The sequence below is a fragment of the Alternaria novae-zelandiae genome, assembly GCF_023758075.1.
Source record: "Alternaria novae-zelandiae strain BMP 2774 chromosome Unknown scaffold_29, whole genome shotgun sequence".
Taxonomy (NCBI): domain Eukaryota; kingdom Fungi; phylum Ascomycota; class Dothideomycetes; order Pleosporales; family Pleosporaceae; genus Alternaria; species Alternaria novae-zelandiae.
This window is the reverse complement of record NW_026056989.1, coordinates 34,722-58,669: the sequence shown is the minus strand read 5'-3', so window position 1 is coordinate 58,669 and position 23,948 is coordinate 34,722. Positions and strand designations below refer to the sequence as shown.

The window sequence follows — 23,948 nt, the reverse complement described above, 5'->3', positions numbered from 1 at the left end:
CATCGTCGAACCTAGCACCCCTCATACAACATCCTCACTCACTCGGAGACCACTCGCGATGTCGCATGCTGTGATTCGATGAGAGCATCCCCGTCCACCACGAGCCTGTCGCAATAACACTGTCAAGACCCTACGCCATGCCCTCCGGCCCCTTCGCAACGAAGCCCCACGCGAGCGATACACACCGATACACCTTGCGAGAGTTCCATACCCCTCACACGCATTGGGTTACCGCATGAACGCCCGCATGAGCCGAAGCTATAACGCAACGTTACCGCGTGAACATCGGCTTTCGGCCGCAATGCCCCGGTGTATACTTCTTCGATTGCAGCTGGTGGTGGAACACGAGAGGCAGCATGTTCGAAGTTGTCGGTTGCCTGGAATCGCGAGCGAAGTCATACGATGAGGGGCGCAAGAGCTTTTGGATGGCACAAGACACTTGTTGGTTTGGACATGGAGATGCGCCGATGAAGAGGGGTGCATACAGCAAGGAGATGTGCTAATACAACACCATGGGTGCGACGAGATGGAAGACAAACGAGCGATTAACTCCAGTCGCGCAGAATCCAGACATTGCATGATCTGGTGGTGTTGGCACAACTGGAGACAGCCGCACAATACACCATCCTTGGGCGCGTGCACCTCCCGCTGTTCAGACTTCAGCATGAGTCTTTGGCTCGAAAGATGCTAGCAATATTCGAGGTTCCCCCCATTCCATGAGTAAATTCTCGCACATTATCAGACGATCCATGCTGACAGTTCTATCAGCACACTCTTCCAATACTTGCATGCAGCGCAGCTCGAACCCATCGCCGAGGACCACGAACACGACCGACAACGCGCGATCGATACGCCGAGCATCATGACGCCGTACCTTTAATACTGAGGCCCATCAAGACTGAGTATGTAGGCACATGACGGTGAGGCGCATCGAGGAGACAGGAGTTGGCACGCCGGAGTGTATGTGGTCGCGGGACACCGCCGCAGGCTGGATGTTCCTCTTCTGATACCATGGTCTTCTGTCTCATACTTCGGTGCAATGGCGAGTGAGTGCAGGAGTTCTTTGGTGGAAACCTCCGGGTTTCAGGATATCTCGCTCCTTTCTTAAGGTACCCAAAGACAAGTTCTCTTCACCCACAGTCACTTCATCCTTCACATATGCAATAAGAGAGGACATTGGACGCACCCATTATCTCGTGTTTTATAGGCCTCTTTTTTCTAAACGAAGAGCGTACGACATACGATATACCACTTCCAGCGGCCGAATACGATATCCCGATTGACCTTTCCCCAACCCTTTCGACTTTGTCTTCGATACTAAGGATCCACTCCTCCTCCGCGACCCGAAACCCTCAACGCCAGTCCCGCAACTAGCCCGTCATATTCACTCGCACCATTGTCCCCCTCTCTGAACCACAAGCACCCCTTCTACCATGCCACGACTACGCGATATCAGGTCTCTTCTCTCGCACTACATGCACTGTAATGCGATATCGATACTCGTCGTGCTGAACAACCAAAGGCCCGATCAGCGTCCCCCGATGAGCTGCGGCATCGATGTCTGGTACGGCGATCTGGAGGTACTGCGGAGATCTTAAGTATACTGGATGGAGCGGTGCCGTTGGGACTGACAAAAAGGCAGTCTGGCGGTCGATGTCGTTTAGCAAGGTTTGTGAGGGCATTGAATTCGCTTGGACGCTGGTCGTGGCGGTTTGCGCTGTTCGCGCTGTATCTGGCACAGTTTGGCTGACCTCCGCAAGCTGGTGGTAGTTTCTGGGCGACATCTGTTCTTCCTGAGTCTCTGGAATTTCGCGGGATCTTTGCGGGGTGGAAATGGGACGCTTCTCGCATTCGATTTTGTTTGGCCAATGGTCGCGACGGACGCCTCTCGGGTTAACGACCTCTTCTTGCGACAACTTCCCCGCCTCTTCTGCGAGTCGCATCCCATCGACGTCCTGCTCGGCAACATCGATGGCGCCCATATCAACATCCTCATAGATCACGGCCTGTGAGCTTCCATCGTTTACAACGTCCGGATCGAAGAAGCTGACGACGGAGTCTTCATGGTAGTGTCGAGGGTTCACTCCACTCGACTTTGGAGTATGATACGTCTCGTCCTCGCTGTCCTCAAACTCCGCACGAATGCCCCCGGGAACATTCACGACTTGATCTTCGCCCATTACGAGATCTTCATCGACCTCCACATCCGCCTGCACCTCATCACCTCCCGTATCGGTATCCTTCCGTGACGGCGAACCGCGTTGATCGCTTATCTTAGCATGCTCTCCAAGTTCATCAACAAATCTGGTACCCCAGCTTGGCCGCTCGTCTTCGGGAACAGACTCGACAGCGCGTGGTCTCTGCCCATGATGCATTCTCCTGCGCTTCGCAGGTCGCCCATCCTTGCTGATAGAGAATGGATCGACAATGATCATGGAAGATGCTGCACTCCTATTAGTAGGCTTCCCTGCTACCGGATCTAAATCCCGTATTGGATCGACCGGCTGCTCAGTTTGCATGGGTACCTTGCGCGGCCGCCCGCGCTTCCTAGGTAGCGCGACTGGTGGAGGTTGTTCACTTGCTGGGACGAGCTTCTGCGACCGGCCTTTCTTCTTTGCGCCCATGGATACTGGAACGGCCGCGGTTATCCCAAATTCTTCAACCCGAGCGGCATTTGGAGGGCGACCGCGCTTCTTTGGTATCGTCGCGATTGCAATGGCTGGAGCAGCGGCTTCCTTCTCGGTGATGGCTTTCCGCGGACGACCTCGTTTTCGCGGTATCAGGGGAGTCGAATCAGCTGGTGAAGCTTCCGATCCTGGCGCAACTTTCGGCGGTCGGCCTCGCTTATTGGGAACCGCGGGGGCTGGAATGACTGGTAAACCTCTACTATGTTTCTCTGGGGCGCTCTCTGCCGGTTGCATCTGTGGATTTGGTGGCCTGGAGTAGCCTAACAAGATGATTGACGAGTCGTCTTGGGCCTTCTCTTGGGGTCGATCACGCTTCTCCGGGACTGCAGGGACTGCAGCAGGCGATTGCTCGACTGACATGACTTTGGTCGGACGCCCACGTCGCTTGGGTAGATGAGAGCTGGGCGAAGCTATGGGCGCATCCTCCATGATTTTACGTGGTCGCCCGCGCTGCCTTCGCGCCGGGACGGCGGTGACATCAATGTCGGCAGTGTGCCGTTGAAGCCCAGCGTTCTTCTTTGGGGGCATCGTGAGTGTTTTCGAAAGAGTTGTGACAGTAGAGATTGCATGCGACCGTGGTGGGAGCGAAGGGTGGAGTTCAGGTTGCACAAGCTCGACTGATCGTGCCAAGACTCCCCACGTGATTTGCGCTCGCCAGTTTCTGTGACGAAGGAAGCGACCACGGCCCACATTGTTCCAGCACACTGCTGCCTGGAAATTCACTGGCATAGCTATCAACGCCGACTGCGATACTCCCATCGCCGCCATGGGCATGGTGCGGCGCACATGACTGAACCCGGGAAGCTTGGCAACCCTTCAACATCCCGAGGTTGTCAATATCTGACAGATCAATTACGACCAGAAGTCACATGGCTTACGATTACGATCAAGGAAAACTATTGCAGTAGGTAATTTGATTTGACGCTATACTAATTGAGAATGCTACGTGAATGTAGGTTGTGCGGTATAACACCCTTCCGGAAATTCGGAACGACAAACGTCGTGTATGGCCTCAACAGCGGACAAACTCGATAACAGATCACGAAGAGCTGCCGATGAGTAAGATAGCGTAGATCTACTACGCGATTTCTCCGTCATCGTTCTGGTCCATGATCCGCTACACGGGCATGAGAGAAACTTCAGCACTTTCCTTGACGTAACGCCCGGTTCTGAATCATTGCGATCCTCTAGAACGTCTGCCCCAAGCTGTGCCGAAGTCCGCTTCTACAGGTATCCATCGCGCTTCCGTCTTCTCTTTCGTCTCGGCTTGTGATTTGGAAGTTGTGGTGGAAGAAGTATCATCCTGTGGATGGGTTGGATGCTCGTCTAGCCGAAGCGCTGGAAAAAGCATGGAGCGCTCGATCCTACTTCCTTCAATGCGTATCTCTTCCGGGAGATTGAGACGACGCAACACGGATGCTTCGACCATTGCGTAGACCATAATAGCCATGCAGCTACACAGTATGCACATGCGTACAGTACCGCGGTCGACGTCGATGCCAAGCCCCAAGGCAATACCGGCAACAACAAAACAAAAATTGCTCATGTGCGCCAGAACTTCCACACCCTTGCAGATGTCCAGCGCCAACCCTTCGATCCCCGAGTATTTCTTATAACCCTCCGCTGGTTTGTCTAGTCCTGTCTTTTTATTGATCCAGTCATTCAGGCCTCTAGCAGTTTGTATGAGATATTCATGTAGGGATATCCTGAAGTAAGAGAGGGTTCGTGATGTGTGGTGTAAAGTACAACATAGCATGTTGAGCAAAAGAAGAACGTCAATGAGTAATGCGAACTGCCTGCCCTGCTCGTGAGCCTCGTGGAGCACCTGGCTCCCTAGGGATGTATAGTTTGTTTGGTTCATCGTGCTTTTCTGGTCCTTGGTACGATCAAGTTGGTTGTGTGTATTCGAGAGATGTTGTCTTGAGTTCTGGCTGGAAGCATTACGTTAGCTTTTGTAGATACCGCCCTTCTCCACTGTGCTTGCAGGGCTCTCATCACTGTTTACATACAAAATAAGGTTGTAGGCATAGGAAGTTTGGTGGTGAACATTCTGACTCATTAGTGCACCTTGAGCAAGTGAATCATCGAACGTCGATCGAATCACATGATCTGAGGACTGGCCTCCTGTCGAGAATTTCCAGACTACTACAACACCAGACGGCTGCAAAGGAGCATGAACACGACATGGGGTTCATGTTGTCATACATGCGGAAAAGGCGGCGATGGACTCATATCTACTTCGCTTGCTCGGTGAAGCGTTCCCTCAGAGACTTCTCTTCCTTCACATCGCGCGGCACATCCTCCAGCTCGCTGCAAGATTCTCTTTCGACTTCCAACTCATACATCTGTTGCTTCAAAAGCGCATTCTCTCTATCTTTTGCTTCGCATTCGTTGCATGCTTCATGCGTTCCACCTCTCCTCCTATCATCCAACAGGTTGGTCCGCCATTCCTCCATCACGTCCATGCTGGTCTGATTTTGCTTCTCATGTTCTGCAGCTTCGTATATATGCGCCAGAACAGCGACGCGCGGCAGGTCTGGCGAGTCGAGTATTTGACCCTCGAAACTGGGGATCAGAATACGCATGAAGTTGTCGGGATGCTCACGATGAGCGTTGTTTCTCCGTGTGGGAGTACGGTCAGGTAGTGTGGAGGGTCGGGCAACTCGATGCTGGTCGCGCAGACTCTTGAGATACTCTGACACCTTGTAGTTGACCGTTCGACCCGTCTCTGCTTCTTTCTTGTGTCTACCCAGCTGGTTGGCAGAGTCTTCCGCGCCCATGAGGTCGACGATGGTAAGGATGCCCCTAAGCGTGCCGTCGTTGCGATCGTGTACCCGAAGCTCGAGCCAGGAAGGGCCACGAGAAGACGTAGGTTTGTCATGGTGTTTGGCGCGGCGCCGGATAGATTCACTTCGTAGCTTCTTGAGTTCTTCGGCGGAGTCGCACACCGTGGGTGTCATGTACCCGCCGCCTTTTCCTTGGTAGCGGAAGTAGAGGCCTGTGCTGGAATACAGAAACACATCGGCCCGCGAAGACTCGCTGTTGCCTACTACAAGCTTGCCTTCCTCACGTCTCAGTAGATCATGGGGCGTGTTGCAGCACACCTCCACGAAAGAGACGTAGATCTGGTATTGCGGGAAAGCGAGAGCAGCAAAGCGATCAAGAAGTGAGGGATCAGCTGCGTTAGGCTCTATGGTAGTGTGCGTTTTTCCGGATTGCGTTTCGCCATAAGTGATGAGCATGATGTGCTGTCCGTGTAAAGCGGTCTGGATCATCGGCTCGAGTTCATCGAAGACGTTGGCAGTAGGGCAATGGGGGCCAAAGACACGCCAGAAGCTGTAGGCTTCGCCCGCTCCGTTGATGATAGAGAAGTCGTTCCACTTCCATTTCGAGATGGGCTGCGACGGTGCTTTGTTGGCAGATCCTTGGGCGGGCAACTTGGGCCGCACGCGGCAGTAAAGCAGGACCGGATTGATGTGACGGAAAAGTGCCTGACGGGCTTTCTTCAACGACTCGTTCATCTCGCCAGTGGCGTCTTTCCTGGCTGCGTCGAGTTGGATGGGTAGTTCGCCGAGTTTATGCCCTAGCTGTCGGTTGTCCTCTTCCAGTCTCATGATATGGGCATTACTCTCTTCGACCCTGCGTTCCAACTCTTTTTTGCGTCTTTCGAGACCCTCTAACTGATCCTGCATATCTTTTTCAAGTACATCGCGTCGACAGAGCTCATCTTCAATCGCGTCGCACGTCAGCTGCGTGGCCCTCCTGGCGACTCTGAAGGCGTCGGCTCGGGAGAGGGCCATGTCGAAAAGCACATGGGAATGCCATGATCACGGTCAGGAATCAAAGCGCTTTAATAACTGTTTAATCGTTGTAAGTAGCTGGTCTTGCATTCGATTGATAGAGCCTTTGTTACGCGTCGTGACGCTCACAGCCGGTATTGGTCCCTGCAGGTGTCTAGCCACTACCGGCTTAGCGTCCTCACACCGCGCAGCTACCTCCGCCACCCCACAATCATTCCAACGTTGGAGGGCGACCCTGTCACGCTTATTCCCGCCCTCTGCCTAGTGTTGAGCTATCTACACAGTTCATACTTCATATAAAATCTGCATACCACCCACTTATTGCTGCCATCGTGTCGTGATTATGACCGCGCAAACAACCGCTGAATTTCTAAAGCACTTGAAGGAAGCCATACCACCATTAGCTGTTCAAGCAATCGATCCTACCATCACACTGAAACCCTCTTCACACAGGCAGATATTAGACGATCCACCAGACTGGCTACCTATAGCTCGCAGTCAATCGATAATCTGGCAGGCCTGCGCAGAGTTGCCGCGCCCAGTTGACCTGATGGAACGTCATACCGACCCAAAGACTCTTCTTCCGATACTATCGGCATCGCCATCTCATCATCGCTTGTATGCTTCGAAGTCACCGGTCGTCGACCGCGCTCTATCGATTCAAGTGCTCGCCTCACTGGACGCATCACACCAGCGACTGGTCTTGCGAGTGGAGGATGATGACGAACGAGGGAAGACTATACCCTCACAGCTATTGTTAAAAGACATGCTCGTCTCATGGCAGTCGGATTGCGTTGTGGCCTTACGACATAAATCGCCGGCCAAAGACTCAGTTCACAGGGTCTACATAACGGCAATGTCCAAGACGCAAGCGGACAACTGGTACATTGCGTTGAAGCAACTTTCGGTTGGAGCATGGGAGTAGCACAGGTGCTCTTCTCATTCAACTACGGCCTCCAGATCAACTACGAATGGTCCCCCTAACGACTCAATCCCGCGATCATCTCACATGCACGACCTCGTCTTCTCCTCCTTCAAGTCGCCCTACAGCTGCGCGACCTTCATCAATGCCTCCAGACCTGCCGTGATCCCATGCGGGTTCTTCCAAGTGTCCACGCATCTTTCATCGTCCTTCACCTCCTGCGCTACCTCGATCACTGTCGTCAAATACATACCGTCCTCCCCGTTGAACTCAACATGGTTGGTGTGGAAGTCGGATCGCAAAGGGCGTTCTCCCAGATTCCTCTTTTTGTCATCTTTCCAGCCCAACTCTATGACCTGTGCGATACGCGCGTACAGTGTGCAGAGGTATTTCATGTAGTTTTCTTCCTCGGGACTGACGTTTTCTCGGTGGTGGAAGCCCTTGTAGGCGTACTCGAATATAGACTGCATCACAAAGCCCATGTTGTGCATTCGATCACATGCGTCTTTGTAGTCCCTCGTTTCGATGATTTCCGTGGTCCTGGGTTTGACCCGACCGTGCTGAAGCTTCAAGTTCGCGATCTCGACATTTTGTTGTTCAAGAAGATGCTCGTATTCCGAAGTCTTGGTCAACATGACGCGGACGAATCGTCCCAGATCTGGATCACGACGACTCGCTGCTGCGTGTCCGTCGTCGGCTGACGGGTTGTCGCGAAGAACCCCAGTCACAAAGTCCTGCACAGCCTTATTCATCGACTCCCATTTGACCATCGGATCGATGTGACGAATGACCTCTTTGAAGTTTTCTTCCAGCAACTGGATGCGCCCGTTGGCGTCAATGAGCTCGAGCTCTTTGGCTTGGGCCTCCTTAATGCGCTCGTCGTACTCGCTCAACTTGTGGAGAGCCTGGCTCAGGCGTGTGGTGATGGCTTGGTTTTGTTGCCGATAATAATGAAGGGTGTCGTTCGCGGGACGTCTGGCTTCGCTTTCCAGGAATTCTTTTTGGAGATCCTGGAACGATTTGGAACCTGATGATGCCATATTGGTGGTGGAGGCGATGCGCGCAGTGAAAGGGATGGTATCTTTGTTTTAGACTAATGTGATGGATGTGGTATAGTTAATGATCACGAACCAGAATATTGGATTAGTGCGACGTGGATGCCTCGACCCGGGAATATATAGTCACGCTGATGGAAAACAGGAGCTTGGTCTGTCAAACAAAGCTTCAACTATCGTGTAGTTCCACATTACATATTATCACTCTGAATAAAAACAGGAGCGTCGTCTGGGGGGCACGCGTGACATTAGAAAATTTGCCTCGCTGCGACGCAAATGTGAAACAGAAAGACTCGCGGCCTCGTCGATTTTGCCGGATGCGAGTCTTTCGTTGCTGTAAGCGTCGTCCGAGAGCTTGACTACATCCATCGTGGGCGCTTTCTACACAACCTACAGGAACATAAAGCATCGTTGTTTCTCTTAAACTAGGAACGCGTTTACCCTGCTACCTTGCGAACGATCTCTGAACGGAATTTTACACCTCCGGTTGCAGAAGCCTGCTTCCTATACGTCGAAGCCACCGTCCCGCGTCCTTGGTCATCCATTCAGACTTGACTTCAGCCATGGATTATCTCCGCCTTATCGATGCCCTGTGGTGGCTCATGCACCCCAACACTCTCTTTGGCCTGTTCAGTCTTCTGGCGACTACTGTCGGTCTCTACCTTGGCATCCAAAACACCCTACTCTTCGGCCTAGTCCTTGTTCTTGGCTACTTCTTCGGCCGTAATGGTGCATCGTTCAATTGTCCCCACTGGTACCTCCGTGGCGTGCCCATACCAGCGGATATGAAGCCCTCTGACCGTGAGGCTTGGATTACCAGGTTGCGCGGTGAGCTGGCAAGATTCGGTGTCATCTTTGTACGAGAGCGTAGCGAAGGGATGTCTGGTATGTCGGAAGTTGCTCGCGCAGCGTATATCGAAGAGTTGTTCGGACGACTGCATGCCGCTGCGGATGCGATGACGGACGAGGAGAAGGGGACTTATGGAAAAAGGTTGGCAAGGCAGTTCATGTGGTTCCAAGAGGGTTCGGTAGGCTGGCTCGGCATGGGAGGCTCTTTGCCGCCGATGCCACCTGGAGTAGGAGAATATGGTAGCGGTTACGGTGGAAGACACGGTTTGACGTGGATAGGCAGAGACTGAGAGTGAGATTCGAGCAGTAGAAAGGTCAGCTGGAAAAACATCTTAGGCAGTTGTCAGTTTTTGACAGGCTCGATGGTGGCGCATGTATTCGGAAGTCGCGATGTTCGTATTGTAATACGATGAAGTTTGATTGGAGCGATAAGCCTCAGTTCAACTGACATTGTGCCTAAATTTAATGCGCAGTGCTGGCAAGAATTGCGTTCTTCAGCGAGATCGGTCATTGGCGCGGCCTGCACCTCAAGACGGCGTTGCAATTCGCGGGTGTAGCGCCATCAAGGTCTCCCGCGGCGCCACCTCATACAAGAAAAAAGCTGAACAGGTCTGCAGCCTACATTAACGTAGAAACCTGCAAAGTAGGTAGCCTAACGTCGATGTAGGCTCCAGACCTGTTCAGTTTTTTCCTAGGTTGACGTGGAGCTACTGGTCCATGCAGGCGGATCGCGATACCAACGGCGTTCGGGCGCGCCATCCCGGAAGACTGAGAAAGTTTATCTTCGTCGAATCCTTAAGGTTCTCAAACGATTCATTGCGCAGCGAGTGAATCTGGATGCCGAGGGTCGCGGTGCCCCTAAGAGGCATGGCTTGCGCGGCGTAGAGTCTGCCGATCTGGATGAACGCGACACTCATCGAAAGTAGACCACCACCTCGCTCTCCTCTGCCACGTCGAACATGGAAGACTTCATAAGAACTTGAGTCATCGCTGATGGCGAACTCAAGCCAGCGATGTTGTCGTTAGGAAGGGGCTGGTCGGAGAATGGTGTTGAGCGTGGTATTAAGGTTGGTGAGAACAAACCTCGGGACCTCGAGAATCGCTCGGGACACGTGATATCGAGGGGCAGCCCCTGCGCTAGTCCGAACCAGACAGCTCTGGCTTAGCGTCGAGCTCAGCTTCCTCCAGATCCATTTGCTTCCGACACACATCCCTCAAACCACGAACGAAATACCCGATGATCGCATACGGAATCGCCCGTCGAGAAAAAACGTCTATCTCGCCGCCTCCCCTCCGTACGGCAGAAATGGCAGTCCGTTCGTGACCATATTCGCGACCACGGTGGCAGCGAACGACGCTACGATACAGACACGTGCGCCCAGGCTCGTCTTTATGATGACAGACATGGCGATAGATGCCGAGATTCGAGAGGCTTTACCGCTCATTGTGTTCATAGCGCATGAACTTACGTGGAAGCAGGAATGAGTCTTCGTCAACGATTGCGTTCCGCATATATCTTCTTTCCAGCAATATACGCGATATTACCCGGGCAAAAACGATTTTGAACTACACTTTTGCTACCTGCTATACTACATACGAGCTTCAGTGGTTTCCTCTCTCCTCTTTATGCCCTTACTGCCCGAGTAAGATCGTGCAACCTCCTACCATGCGCGCATCTTGTTAACTTTCTTCTCGCATCCTGCCTTTCTTGTTGGAAGCTACGTTTACGCAATTTACGCCCTTTCAGTATCGTCGCGCTCGTTGGGTTTGACGGTTGCAATGGTTGCATTGGTCGCATTGGTTTTGTCGGGTTCGTCAGGTTCGTCGGAATACTTCTCTGGCACCCAGTAAGGTCTGTATCGGCGATACCGATCATGCAGATTGATTGGAGCGCGTGGCTGAGACGGCGACGTGGTGCGGTTCGAGACTGGATCAGCCGAGCAGCATAACACGACTAGAACAATCACCACGATGACTGCGACTTTGGCGTAGCGCGTTCGTAAGAGGGCCCGTAGGAATCCCCGAAGACGGCCAGATGACGTATACGCCCACCAACCTCCGGCTATAGCTACGGCCGAGCCTATGGCGGCCTTGCTCCCGACATGTTCAAGTATGGATGCCAACATGCTAGACAGATATCTGCTAAGTCCTATTGGTTGGCTTCTTTTATTGACGAAAGTTGTTATTCTTCAGGGGAGTTGAAAGAAGAGGTGGAAGTATGGCCGGGAAGAATGCGACTTTCAGGCGATGAGTATGGGGTCGTGAACAAAGAGAAGTTTGCTGGCGTTTATGATGCTTGCTCGGACACACAAGTGGACGTTTCGAGGACGTCGAGAACATTCTCCACAGTACCGGAACAATGCCTCAGGGTCCTGGGGAGCAAAGATATCTTCGCTTCTCGGTGCCACGACTTGCTATTTTGAGTACTTCAATACTGCCGACGGTCTTCTCGCCCCTCCGTCTTTTCGCTCCCTCGTAGACATACCCCTCATGCCCTTATAACATCGCCCAAGAATTCTCTCCGCGCACTTTGATCGCCGACCCTCAATCACATTGGCCATCATCGCTGCCGCTGTCACTGATGATGCTAGCACTTAGCTGCGCTGGGGCGTGTTCGACGAATGCGGGAAACTGCGAATCACCCACCCGCTTCGGGAAGTCGAGGAAGCTCCCAAAGATCTCCCAGAGGAGATCATGCATCAGCGCATCAGCACCTGACTGTTTCGCTAGTTCCGGTAATCCCAGTTTTCGCAGATGACGGAAGGCCACCTCGCTCGATTTGATACCATCGACTGCTTGCTCGCCACCCTTCGTCATCGTCTTGAGCTGCGTGTGGTGTAATACCGATCCCAGATGCACAATGCTTCCAAGGCCAAGGTGCACACCGATGAACTCGTACTTTCTCCCATGATCTTGCCAACCGCGTAACTTCTCCTCGAAAATAGCCGGCGTCATACCACCAGGCACATAACCGCCACAATGGGAAAACAAGCGTCGTACCGCAGAGGGACAGAACTTCCCCCTTACTTGACCAGCGTTACCCTTCGCTACCCAGTTGGCAGGGTCCATCGTAGAGGCTATGTGGAAAAAGATGGCGTATACCACATATTGGACGCTGGTCAGCGCAGTAACACGCTCTGTAGCGAGCATATTGCCCACATGCGCGGCGTAGACGTCCATAAAGGTAGTACCTTTGTTTCGCTTACCCAGAGCGCCGGTGTCTCGCAGGACGCCTAGACCCATGTTCACGACGGTCACTTGCTCGGAGTCGAGTGCGATGTCTTCGCGCGTCAGCCTCGACCACCTTCTCCACCATTCAATTGACTTCTTGTCTCTCTTCTTCGAAGGTCGGGACGTAACGTCATCATTGCTGCCACGCTTTCGCTTTGGTCCTTGGTCGCACGTTGGAAGCACAAATGGCATCAAGGCTGTCACGATCTGCACCGTGTGCGGGTCCCACTCGTCGTTCGAGTTGAGATGTTTAAGATTGAGTACGTCCTATGTGGATCAGCGGGTATCAATCACTGCAAGAGATGCGAACTTACATCCACAGCGAACATTTCGAAGAATTGTTCAACTCTGATTTTAACACCACTTGGGGTATTGTCGAGTAGAAATGACGTGGCGTGGTCGTCCACACCCGAGCTAACAGACGGCATTCTTCGGCAAATAGCCATGCTCAAGTCGTCGACCGTGGAGCTGAGATTTAGCTCCATGAGGTCATTCGGGTATACTTGTTGATCGATAGATAGCGTGTTTTGCACGTCGTCTCCTGATTGGCAATGTTCGAATGGTGGTATGATTGGGCCACCACAGCCGACTATGCTTGTATCCGCGTTCGTGGAGTATCCAGTTCTGTCAAGATCGGAAAGGAAGGACTGGTCGCCCGTGGACGATGATCCGCCAGAAGCCAGTTCCACTAGTTGCGAGAAGGTGTCCAGAACCCCATGTTCATTCATAAAGCTGTGAATTTCGGCCGTATCCTTTGGAGTGATGATGTCAAAGGGTGGACCCATAGTCGGGTCCGCTTCCAAGTCGTTCGAGGTATGCGGGTTGCAGCCTATCGAATTCTTTCCCACTCCTTCCATTATCCCATGGGGGCATTCAGTCATCGTGGATGTCGTGTGTGTGTGTAGCCTATCGCAGTCGTGAAAAGCGCCGGATGATTGAGGCAGCAATACTATTCGCGGATTCAATGATTATGGAAGCAGATAGAGGATGTTGAGATACGGTGGTGAAGGCTTCACAAAGATGGGCAACCCCGGATGCAAGAAGAGCTGGACGGGCTTTGGCGACGGAGGAAGGCACTCCATGGACGCAACTCCTGAAGAGCCATCTCGTGGAACAGCTGGCGCAAGACATAAAGCCGATTTCGCTGCGGCCTGGAATCCGTGGAAACGCTTTTGTGGACGAGGTTTGTGATGGGGTGCGTGATCAAAGCTGGGACATGGTCTGCCGGACCGTCTTGCGAACCATGATCTTTGTCATACCGTCAACAGGAAGCGGACGATCAGGAAATTTGCGTCGCTGCGCAGCAAATCCGAGACATTGCGCATATATCGGCTGCGATGGATCTGTTCACGCAACGGAAGAAAGACGAGTCACGTGGCGATATGCGTGCATCTGTGAAGGTTGTGTGCTGTGGTGAGACAGAGCGCGCTTGGGCCTCGACTCATATCAGATACATTCGTTTCCTGCGAGGATGACGCAGGTTTGTACAGCCCTTTTCAAGTCCTACAAATCTTCTAGATGTACGCGCTTTGCGCATTCGCGTACAAGGTTCACTTCTCCTGACCAGCGATGGAGAGCACACGACAATTACGTCCTAAGGACTGCGTTATCCCATTCGGTCCCTACAAGAACCAAACGCTGGACCAGATCTATCAATCCGACTCAAACTACATTCGCCAGCTCATGAACACTGTGGACGATCTTCGACCGTGGCCCGAACTTCATCGGGTTATATCAGGGATCAAAGTTCGGCAGCATGATAACGACAAAGAAAACACCAAGCGTCAATCACCCCAAACACGATCGGCTCTCGAAGACATTCATACCGTAGTGACTGGATCATCATATCTGCCCAAGAGTATACTTCGCCCCTCTGTTCGCACGCCAACATCATGTATTGCTACTGCTCCTGAGATCAACGCGCGGTCCAACGAAACAGTTCATCCGTACAAGATTGCTCAGCAAGATCAACGCCAATCGAGCTCTCGTATAACTCAAAGGCGGAACACACCCACACAAGCCAGCACTTCGAAATGTTCGGTGACCAAGCCATCGTCCGCCACTGTCACTATCAACCCAGAGCGGGCCGGATCGAATCGCCCCGAATGTCCAGAAATGGTCAACCAAAAGGGTCCATATTCGTCGGTCACCGCATCTCTACCCGTTCCTGGTGCCTTTCCAACAATAGATGATGACTTACCGCATGGAAGAGACGCGCGAAAGAAGTCAATTCCGATCCAGGCGACGTCAGGTCCTTCCCACGTTACGAAGCAGCCAAAATTCGCCCGTTCTTCGTCTGCCTGGTCTTCCATGGAGGAGCGGGTCAGATCACCGAAAGGTAGCGCCAAGTCGACCGACCATCCGATTACCGAAGAACACTGTGATTCGATGCTGTCTAGGCCTTCACAGACATCCGATGCTGATCCTCCCATTGGAATTGACGACTACAATACTCGACGAACAAAGGCGCAGTCAGTCGACAGAGCTGACCCTATGCAGTCATGCGACGTTAATGTTACTGGCCAACCCAGTCGGCAAGAAGCTGAACATGTCAACGTCATCAACCGAGAGCCAACGGTATCACCTGTAGGCCTGCGACGAGCAAGACATGACACTCACGAGGTGGAACCGAGAAAGAAACGTCGAATGACCAGCTTGGAAGCCGTCGAAGACATTCACAGCCATGTTAGTAATTTGCAGATGCAGCTTCAGTCTACCGGTGGCTGGCTGTTCCAAAAGACAGACGACTCAGTCACGCGCGCTGCATCAAAATTGGAGACTAAAGTCGAAACGGCAACCACCGAGATCCATGGCCAGATACGCGACTTCCAATCCCAGATCAGCACGCAGGTTCGAGAGAACTGTGCATGGTTACGTGATCAGGTCGTGCCAGCTAACCAGAATCTCACCAGTCTGTATGCACACATCTCGACCCAGTCCCAGAACCAATCGGATATACGCATGGCGCAGACCAACAAACTCAACACTTCGATCAAGGCGGCAAGTGGCCATATCCAGTCGCGGTTACGAAAGAACCAGAAGCGTCAGAACGTTCAGTTCATGGATGTAAGATCTCGCCTAAAAGGACTACGGGGTGAGCTGCAAAGAGTCGAGGCAACCATTCAGCATCAAGGAAGCCAAATTCAAGCCGGCCTTTTGTCCAACTCATCCATGTTGGCACAAGAACTGAGGCTGGTTCAGAAAGGCCAGGAAACCTCGACACAACAACTGCAAGACATCCACGACAGATCTCTGCCCACCGTATCTAGTCTAGCGGTCAATCCAAGTACCATGATGACCATGATACAAGGTATCTACGGCCAGCTAAGCCCTGGCTCGGCTCTTGGAGATCCGCCGGCAGATGAACGCACCCTCTACCAGACCCTTAGCACGATCGAAAAGACAGTGGAGAGACTCGAAACTCATTGGATACCAACCTCGGAAGATGCCACTGAGCAAGCATCAGGACTGGCTCGAAGTGAGGTATCCGGCAAGATCTTAACAATGGTGGAGCAGATTCACAGTCAGTTGGCCAGGGGCGACAGCCTCGTTGAGGAATCGAATGTTATGACTTTGGATGCGCCAAAAGGTCAGCTTGCTCAGTCCACTGGTGCTCAGTCTCTCTCACCAGAAGTTATCCAAATGATGGAACAACATCATATGGCTGTGCTCGAGCGGTTTGAGCTTCTCGGGCAGCAAGTAGCTTTCACCTGCCCCGAGTCTAGTCAAAGTGGCGTCGAAGAGATCGATTTTCTACTCGTCCAGATCGAAGATGCTCGTCGTGTTGAGAGCCAGATTGAACTTCACATCATCGGAGACCTAGAAGCCCAGCTAGCCCACGAACGGGTCGTCAACACGAAGTATCTGGTCAACGCAGCAGTCCAACGAGGTCGCAACAGGATCTCCTTAGTTGATGTAGCGCCAGCGGAGCAGTTCTGTGAAGATGATGGCTCATGGCTTCGCCCGTGGGAAGCAATCTCCGGGGTAATGGCGGAAGCTGAGGCTCTCTTTGCCGAATCTGATCGACGGCACCTGGCACATGAGCTTCACTGTGAAAGACGCCGCAATGCTTTGAGAGAAACGCGGTTGCAATTCATGCCCAAGCGGATCGATATAGCCATCGAGTGGGATCTTGAACTCGTCGAGTCGCAAGCCGAGTATATTCAGCTCCTCACAAATCATGCCCCTATTTGCCCTGCGGACAATACTTCGCTCGCACTACCTGTCGATGCTTTGGGACATACCCTTCCATCTGCGCTTCGTGCAGGTGCCCTTGGGCGAGATCTTCCTTCCGCGCTGGACCTTGCTACTGATCTCTTCACGTTGCAAGCTCAGAACGCTGTGCGGACAGAAGCAGAGAGGGTTCACGAAGACGACTCTGCACGTCTTTTTAAAGGTCTTGAGGGTATGCGGAAGTATCTCTCCATGCTTCATGGGCGGAGTGATCTGGTATTGGTGAAGAGAGCGATAGAGAATTTGCAAGCGGGGAGGGAGTGGAACAGCGACAATTTGATGGGGGAGCTGAGCCTTGAGAGCACTGTCGACACGTGATAGATTGAGCGATAGCTGTAGCAAGTCCTTATCATAGCTACGAGTAGTGTATAGAATGTCAAGTATTCCTTTCGCCATACGACGAAATGCGATTCAGCCCCCAAAAGTCCTTGATATCACGTGAGTAGCTCATGCATTGCGGATAATTCCCGTAGGCCTAGCACAGACTTCATTGCATCATTGCACCTTAATACGTCCAGACCAAGATGCATGAGTGCGAGCATGACGTGAGGCGTATCCATGAGAAGTCGGTGTTGCACACAGTCCTGTCGTTTCTATCTCCTCGTGACCCCTTCGTGCACACACCTGAAGAGCGACGTCGCATGCATATGTTCGCATTCTGTAATGCTTACCAAGTGCTATATAAACAGGCCCGCTCCAGCCCAGCTAAGTTTCGACGTCTCTCCAGTGAACTGCAACGTTCACCTCCTCTGAGCGACCCTCATGGCTACTCATCATTGCCGTGGAACTTGCAAAAACGGAACGCCATGCGGGAACCATGCGACGCGGATTGTTGGCATGGAGGATATCGGCTCGTCAAAGGCGATGGACACTACCCCCAACCGTTGCGCAAAGCATGTCGACCAGAAGAACGACTACAAGACCCCGACCAAAAAGCCAACACCATCAGGTTCCAAGAAGCCCGTCGCAGCATCAACCTCATCCAGCTTCATGCCGTCTTCTCCTGGCAATAAGAAGAAGGCGACAACCGAGCAAAGGAGACGCAAACCATCAACAAGTATCTCCATCATCACCGACACCAGCAGCGACGACGAACTAGCCTTCGAAGCCGTGGATACGCCAAAACCCAAGGGAATCATGAAGCGATCTACACCAAAGCCAGAGAAGGATACCGCCAAACCCAACGAATTTGTCAGTACTAGACGCCTCGCCTCCAAGCGCCCCGTAGTACTTGATTCTGGAGATGAAGACGAGGCCACACCTCAGCCTTCATCGCGCAAACGAGTCCAGTTCCCAAGTCCGACCCCGTCTCGATATGGCACCGTCTCCGACCGGCTCAAAGCTGTTGTCGATGACACTGCTCATACCGCTAAACCGAACGCAATCCGAGAAGCCCTTGCTACCACGCCGTCAAAGGTTGCGAAGCCCGGTACCGTCGCATCTTCCTCGACCAAAGCCAAGAAGCCCACAAACCAGGCCATCAGCAACGCACTCCAGAAATCTTTCCCTCCGCCTTCGAATGATGGCACGAAGGATATCCCAGTAGTTGCTTCGTCCTCCCGACCTCCCACTCCTACGACAAAACCCGGTAAGCAGTCCGCCGCCAAGAAACCAGCCAGCAAGACTGTGAGCCGAGTACGGAGCCCGGAGATGGGAGAATCTTCGTCGCATCCGATCCCATCAACCGAAAGAACCAGCATCTCGCCTCCAACCCGTCCACGTACCGCCGCCACCCCTACCCGAAAGTCACCCCGTACGCGCTACATTCAGCCCGAACTCCGGGTCCTCGACGGAGCACCAGTTCCTCTTCTTCCCAACGACCCTACTCTCGCTGCGCAGGTGGAGAGTGTGCGTCGATCGGGTCTTCAGAACGCCGAGGATATACGTGAGTTGCTGCTCCGGGTTGAGGTATTGGAGAAGGCGCTGGAGATGGTGGCTGGGGTGGACAAGCCGAAGCATCAGAAGCGTGAGCAGAGACAGAGGGGGAAAAGCAAAGGGAAGGACATTGAGGATGAGTTCATCTTCACTTGATGTCGCCATGGTGATAGAAGAGACGGGAATGGGGAGGGTCAGATTGAGAAGATGCGGTTGCCGGTGTGGAATGGAATTGGGTGTCGGCGATAGCTTGAGAAATGATGTATTGCTGGAAGAAGGACACGGATTTGAGCACGTGTATTAGATAGCGCAGTAGATGGTATGAAAGATCAAAAGCTGGACTTGGTGTCAATCTTGTATGACAACGTACTCTCGCGGAACATTAGCGATGAACCATAGCAGCATACTACTCATACATACCATATCTGAAAGAAGATCGATCAGCCTTTCGCTCAGCCTCATAGCTCATTGCCATTGCCGGCCCCTCCATCTCCTTCAACTTCCTCATCCTGGTGATTAGTCATGTCCTCGACCTCTCTACCCACCAGCCCTATTCTCGCATCCATCCCACGACCCCACCGCCCCACCCAGCGTCCAAAATCTTGAGCCACCTCACTAACAATCTGGCCTGGGGTCGGGTCCTTAGGTGCAGGGTTGCCTAAGCCAACGACATCGTTCATCCAGGCATTGAGGTTGGTGAGAGAGCGGTCAACAGGGCCCAAGGCACGTTCGGCGCGAGCGGTCCAGTCCTCTTGGTCTAGCGCGATCACGGCGTCTTGCTGCTGGCGGGACGGTGATGGCGGCGATGATTCTGGTGGAGAAGGTGACGGCGGTGATGTTTTTGGTGGAGACGGTGATGCTGGATTGAGTAGTACATTTACAGGCGGGTCGTTGTAGTGCTGACGTTTGGTGGTGCGGTCTTCCAATTCTGTTTGTGGTTGCTTACGCTTTTCGCCATAACTTGGCTGCGGGGATGACGTTGAAGCAGCGTCTTGCTCCGTGTCTTCAATGCTTACTTCTCTGCCTTTAGCTGGGTGTATTGCCGCCTCCACTTCACCCTCTTTTGGATGATTCGTTTCAGCATCTTCATTTGCATCGACGAAATCATCGTCATCTTCGTCCGCATTGTCTTCCTCCTCTTCCGCTCCAACCAACCCACTCGCCCCCACCTGGGCTTTTCGCTCATCGTGAGCGACCAAAAGAATCGCTCGATCGACCTTCTTAGTTGGCATTGGTGTAGGTTTCAGCTTACGCCTGTTGATTTCTCGTCGTAAATTGTCGGACGTCCATGCCATGTACGCTTCCATGTTCGGAGACTTGGCGATTTTTCGATATCAGGAAACGTCGAAGTGTAAGTGGGAAGGCATCGAGCCTTGTTATATGTCGAGCTTGCGCTTGCTCAAGCTGGTTTGCTGTCCTTTGTTCACGTCACGTCGAAGGCCCTGTCACATGCTGGAAGCATGAATGAGTCGAAGACCGTGGTGCTGGATGACTGCGACATGTGTCCGACAATGATGAGATATATCGGACAACAGCTTCCATTGTGTGTCATGTTTGAGATACGTACAGTAATGCTCGACGACATGAGACAGACCTTGCCCATGGCAAGTGACATGCCGCCATACACCCGTCCTTCGACAATAGACAAGCAAGAACCGAGGTAGTCCCGGAGACTTGAAAGGGTCTCAAATCGGTTGCATGGGCACTTGTATCAGGCCTCATGGCAGAACGTCGTTACCATCATCGACATGGGGCTTCATGTCGGCAGACCCAATGCTGACGCCTTGACGAACCTGCTTGCCGAGCTTCCATATCCATTGCTTCTTGTCCTCCGCATTCATGTCTTTGGTGTGCGCCGGAAGTGTGTTGGTCCATGCCTGGGGGTTGACCGCTGCCAAGTAATGATCTAGATCGTGCTTCGACATGCTCAGTACGTCTTGCTCTCCCTTCAAAGCTACAAATAACTGATTCATCCAAGTTATCTGAGGTTTCTTCTTGTAGTAGTCGGTAGCATCACAGGATGCTGCAAAGATCTCGTGGCACACTTCCGACGGCAGTGGTTTTGTCCAAGCTTCGTACGCTTCGAAGATTGCGTTGCCGAGTGAATCGTTGAGGGGGTGAATACCGGAAGCGAGACTAGAGGCGACATTGTCGTGGTAGATCCGTGCAGCGTCGCGGACGGTCTTTTGGAGATGATCCAACACGACCTGATCTTGACGGGTGTTATGCACGTCAGGCGATAGGAAGGTGGACGTGTTGTGGTTCTTCCAGAACTTCCATGAGCGGTATGGGCGGCATATCTTGGAGCAAGTATCAGACATAGCAGTGGCGGTTGTAGTCTGGAGGCGATGAAACTGTGCGGTGTGGTGGAGAATCAGGTCGTGTAGTGACAAAGCGCGGGAGTTGATAAGTCCAAGACGCCTGTCGATAGCTTTGGCACCAAAGGCTGGACCATCTGAGCGCAGCTCAATGGACAATCGGACTGTCATAGGCGGGATGTGGCTGCTCCGTATATTGAGCATTGTGAAACTTGCAGGATCGGTGCATTCATCGCTAGGGAGAGATACGTCGGGGCATGCGATGAGAGGGCAAGTACAAGACGGCTTGCCTATTGACCAGATGGGCTGTGCAAGGACCGCAAGGACCACGCCCAAGAGGCAGACGAGCAAGACGAGGACCCTGCTGCACCATCCGGTCGAGCGACGTCGCGAAAAGTTTGGCGTCTTGCCCCTCGCCCTGTGTATCTATTAGCCCCCATTCCCGAGTCGTAGTCGTCTCTATTTACGTGTGACTCTCGCGTGGGCGTAGACCTGTGTCCATGATCGATGTTTCGTGGGACGCGTTGGCTGTACTTGATTGGAGCGGCTGCACTTGTTCGGGCAGTCGAGATCGAGGAAGGTCGAAACGTGATGGAACAAAGGGAAGGAGGAAGATAAAAGAGCTTTGGTTTTTGGGGTGTCGGCATAAAGCTTTTCTTTGTGTAACGTTCCGAGGTTTGTTTGCTCTCTCAACCCCACGCGAACTTTGGCAACCATCGACCGTTGTTATATTGGCGTGAGGAGCGAGCTTCTGAACTTGTCGAGTCGGAAGACATCTATCGAGCAATCTTTTGAGATGGCGCATCAAACGTCGAGTAGAGCCTGGGTGACAGTTGTCACGCGAGATGAGGCTGGCAAGGTGATGAGCGAAACGCGACGATTCATGAGGCTCAGCAACGGTGCGTCTGGCTCCATACCCCCGTATAATCTCGGATCAAACGAGTACTGACTTCTCCATTCCAGTGGAGCGCTTCTGCTTGGACAGCATCGTACACCGCGCAAATGCTCCAGCTGCTCGGCCATCCTCCAAATACCGCCGCCGCACGAGAAGCGAGCCAACCTTGCCCTCTCGAGATATTCACGAAGCCACACGCAGTGTATCGGGCGCGAGGCCTTCGGACGAGCGGCGCAGACATAAGCTGGGAAGGCGGATAAGAAATGTGGTCAAACGCCACGGGCGGAAGGTGGCAGCAGCAGCAGCTGTGGTCGGCGGCGTCGGCTGCATCGGCTGCATCGGCTGGCGTCTTTACTCCTGCTTGACTGCTGCACAGCCCGCGATAGCACCCATCGCAAAGAACGCCTACACTCTGCTGAGCATGCCGGAGCCTCTTGACGACCGATGGGTTCCTCCGCTGGTGCAGGTACGTAAGTACTGGCGAGAAGCAAACCGCTCGTGGAACGAGCGGATGTGGCAGGCACGCGGACTGCCGGACGCAGAGACAGGCCTGCGGGTATGGGAGCTCATGCGAGAGGCTTTCGAGCGCTTCGAGTCGTATTGGGAGGACCCCAAATCAAGAAGGGAAAAATATGGGCAGGCAGGCGGTACGCTGCACTCTGTCCTTGCGCGAGACCCGACATATAAAAAAGCAAGAGCGCTGTTGGCGGATACCTGTGTCGGAAAGAGGACTCTGTTGCGGGCGTTGACCAACGACGCCTCCAGAGCCTGGAGCGCTGCCTTGGGAAAGTCAGCGGGGTCACAAGACACTACTCTTGCGGCACTGCAGGAGGCATGCCCCTGGACCTTGCGAATGTACCTGCAGCCGTATGCTCCGTCGCGCATCCCGCCTGCCTGCGTAGACCGATACTATGGCAAGATTTCGAACATCAAAGGGATGGACAAGACTCCACCAGGGATTCCGTTACGATTTCTCCGCGCGCTGGGCCGGCAATATGACTACCCTTGGTGGATATTGCCTGATTATTACTGGCTGATCAATTTGTGGGGGAGAATGTTCCCGGAACCGAGATGGTGGGCAGACGAGAAGGTCGAAGCCTTGGGCGAGTTTGGCAAGGGCTGGGTTGTGCATAGCGACATTCAGCCCTGGCATCTCATCGGCGATCGGGAGAAACTCGGTCACACAAGGATGCGGTTGTAGAGGGGTCGCTGAGGTCGCGGCTGGTTCGTACAGACTGACGAGATCGAATCCGTGTCCATGAATGCCAGTCCGCTGGCACGTGACGTGCCATCGGGCATCGGCCCACCGAAGCTCCGACGTTTCCGCCGCAAGGTAGCCGCGCACTATCATGTAGAATACGGTAATACAATGTCGTCGCATCTGAAGCATGCTGCTCTTTGTCGTGCAACCATTCTTGGTGCCAGCCCTGATAACATCGTTTCTTGCCCGCACGTTTCCGAAGAGGCCCATCGACCCGCTGATACGTGACAACAACTAACGTGCGAACTCACCCACCATCTGCTAACAATCAGAGCTTCAATCAATCCCCGAGCAACGCCGACATATACAAGCCTTCGAGCGGGCTTGCGACCCGGCCACCGACTCAGACGCTATAATAACACTACCCATGCACCCGACAGTCACTCCACGCCGAACGACGTCGTATCGCGAATACGACACCGGCCACGAGCTGCCTCGGCAAGCAGGACTCTGCCGCAGTCTGAAGGAGCCCTCCAAAAGCAACTGCAGACCTCGGGACGTTCAACGCGCGCAATGACGGCATCGCGCGTCTCAAGACTTACGATGCCTGTTGACGCGTGTCACCACGCGGCCTGATCATGTTCATGGTCAAGACATACACCCCATTTGTCACTACGATGATTAGGCTGAGCTTGACGACCCCGGTTGATAGGTGGAGAGCGATCAGACTGTGTCTTCTGCATGCCATGGAAAGCGTTCTGGATCAGATGGCTTGCCCAGACAACACTCGAGCGCTGCATGCCGCTGTGCCGGTCTCATGGCATGGTATGTCGTCTCGTTCTCTCTAGGCGCATTCTTCATTAACATCGTCTCAGCATCCAC

At 53.2% G+C, this 23,948-nt stretch overlaps 8 protein-coding genes across 8 annotated transcripts; 2 read left to right on the top strand and 6 right to left on the bottom strand.

The window, feature by feature from the left end:
• Window positions 1-1,442: 1,442 nt before the first annotated feature.
• J4E88_010129 (uncharacterized protein) lies at window positions 1,443-3,215 on the bottom strand (the record flags this gene model as incomplete). The annotated part of the gene is made up of 1 exon (XM_049403724.1): window positions 1,443-3,215. One exon carries the CDS (start codon window positions 3,213-3,215, stop codon window positions 1,443-1,445), a length of 1,773 nt encoding a protein of 590 aa, XP_049250504.1.
• A 1,706-nt stretch (window positions 3,216-4,921) lies between these two features.
• On the bottom strand, window positions 4,922-6,379 carry J4E88_010128 (uncharacterized protein; the record flags this gene model as incomplete). The annotated part of the gene is made up of 1 exon (XM_049403723.1): window positions 4,922-6,379. The coding sequence occupies one exon, from the start codon at window positions 6,377-6,379 to the stop codon at window positions 4,922-4,924; it is 1,458 nt and encodes a 485-aa protein (XP_049250503.1).
• A 1,152-nt stretch (window positions 6,380-7,531) lies between these two features.
• J4E88_010127 (uncharacterized protein) lies at window positions 7,532-8,449 on the bottom strand (the record flags this gene model as incomplete). The annotated part of the gene is made up of 1 exon (XM_049403722.1): window positions 7,532-8,449. One exon carries the CDS (start codon window positions 8,447-8,449, stop codon window positions 7,532-7,534), a length of 918 nt encoding a protein of 305 aa, XP_049250502.1.
• A 3,408-nt stretch (window positions 8,450-11,857) lies between these two features.
• J4E88_010126 (uncharacterized protein) lies at window positions 11,858-13,401 on the bottom strand (the record flags this gene model as incomplete). The annotated part of the gene is made up of 2 exons (XM_049403721.1): window positions 11,858-12,811; window positions 12,859-13,401. 2 exons carry the CDS (start codon window positions 13,399-13,401, stop codon window positions 11,858-11,860), a joined length of 1,497 nt encoding a protein of 498 aa, XP_049250501.1.
• Window positions 13,402-14,113: 712 nt separating this feature from the next.
• Window positions 14,114-17,095, top strand: J4E88_010125 (uncharacterized protein; the record flags this gene model as incomplete). Its single annotated transcript, XM_049403720.1, has 1 exon — window positions 14,114-17,095. One exon carries the CDS (start codon window positions 14,114-14,116, stop codon window positions 17,093-17,095), a length of 2,982 nt encoding a protein of 993 aa, XP_049250500.1.
• A 519-nt stretch (window positions 17,096-17,614) lies between these two features.
• Window positions 17,615-18,808, top strand: J4E88_010124 (uncharacterized protein; the record flags this gene model as incomplete). The annotated part of the gene is made up of 1 exon (XM_049403719.1): window positions 17,615-18,808. One exon carries the CDS (start codon window positions 17,615-17,617, stop codon window positions 18,806-18,808), a length of 1,194 nt encoding a protein of 397 aa, XP_049250499.1.
• A 302-nt stretch (window positions 18,809-19,110) lies between these two features.
• On the bottom strand, window positions 19,111-19,959 carry J4E88_010123 (uncharacterized protein; the record flags this gene model as incomplete). The annotated part of the gene is made up of 2 exons (XM_049403718.1): window positions 19,111-19,906; window positions 19,952-19,959. The coding sequence occupies 2 exons, from the start codon at window positions 19,957-19,959 to the stop codon at window positions 19,111-19,113; spliced, it is 804 nt and encodes a 267-aa protein (XP_049250498.1).
• Window positions 19,960-20,370: 411 nt separating this feature from the next.
• On the bottom strand, window positions 20,371-21,141 carry J4E88_010122 (uncharacterized protein; the record flags this gene model as incomplete). Its single annotated transcript, XM_049403717.1, has 2 exons — window positions 20,371-20,991; window positions 21,136-21,141. The coding sequence occupies 2 exons, from the start codon at window positions 21,139-21,141 to the stop codon at window positions 20,371-20,373; spliced, it is 627 nt and encodes a 208-aa protein (XP_049250497.1).
• Between the last annotated feature and the right edge of the window lie 2,807 nt (window positions 21,142-23,948).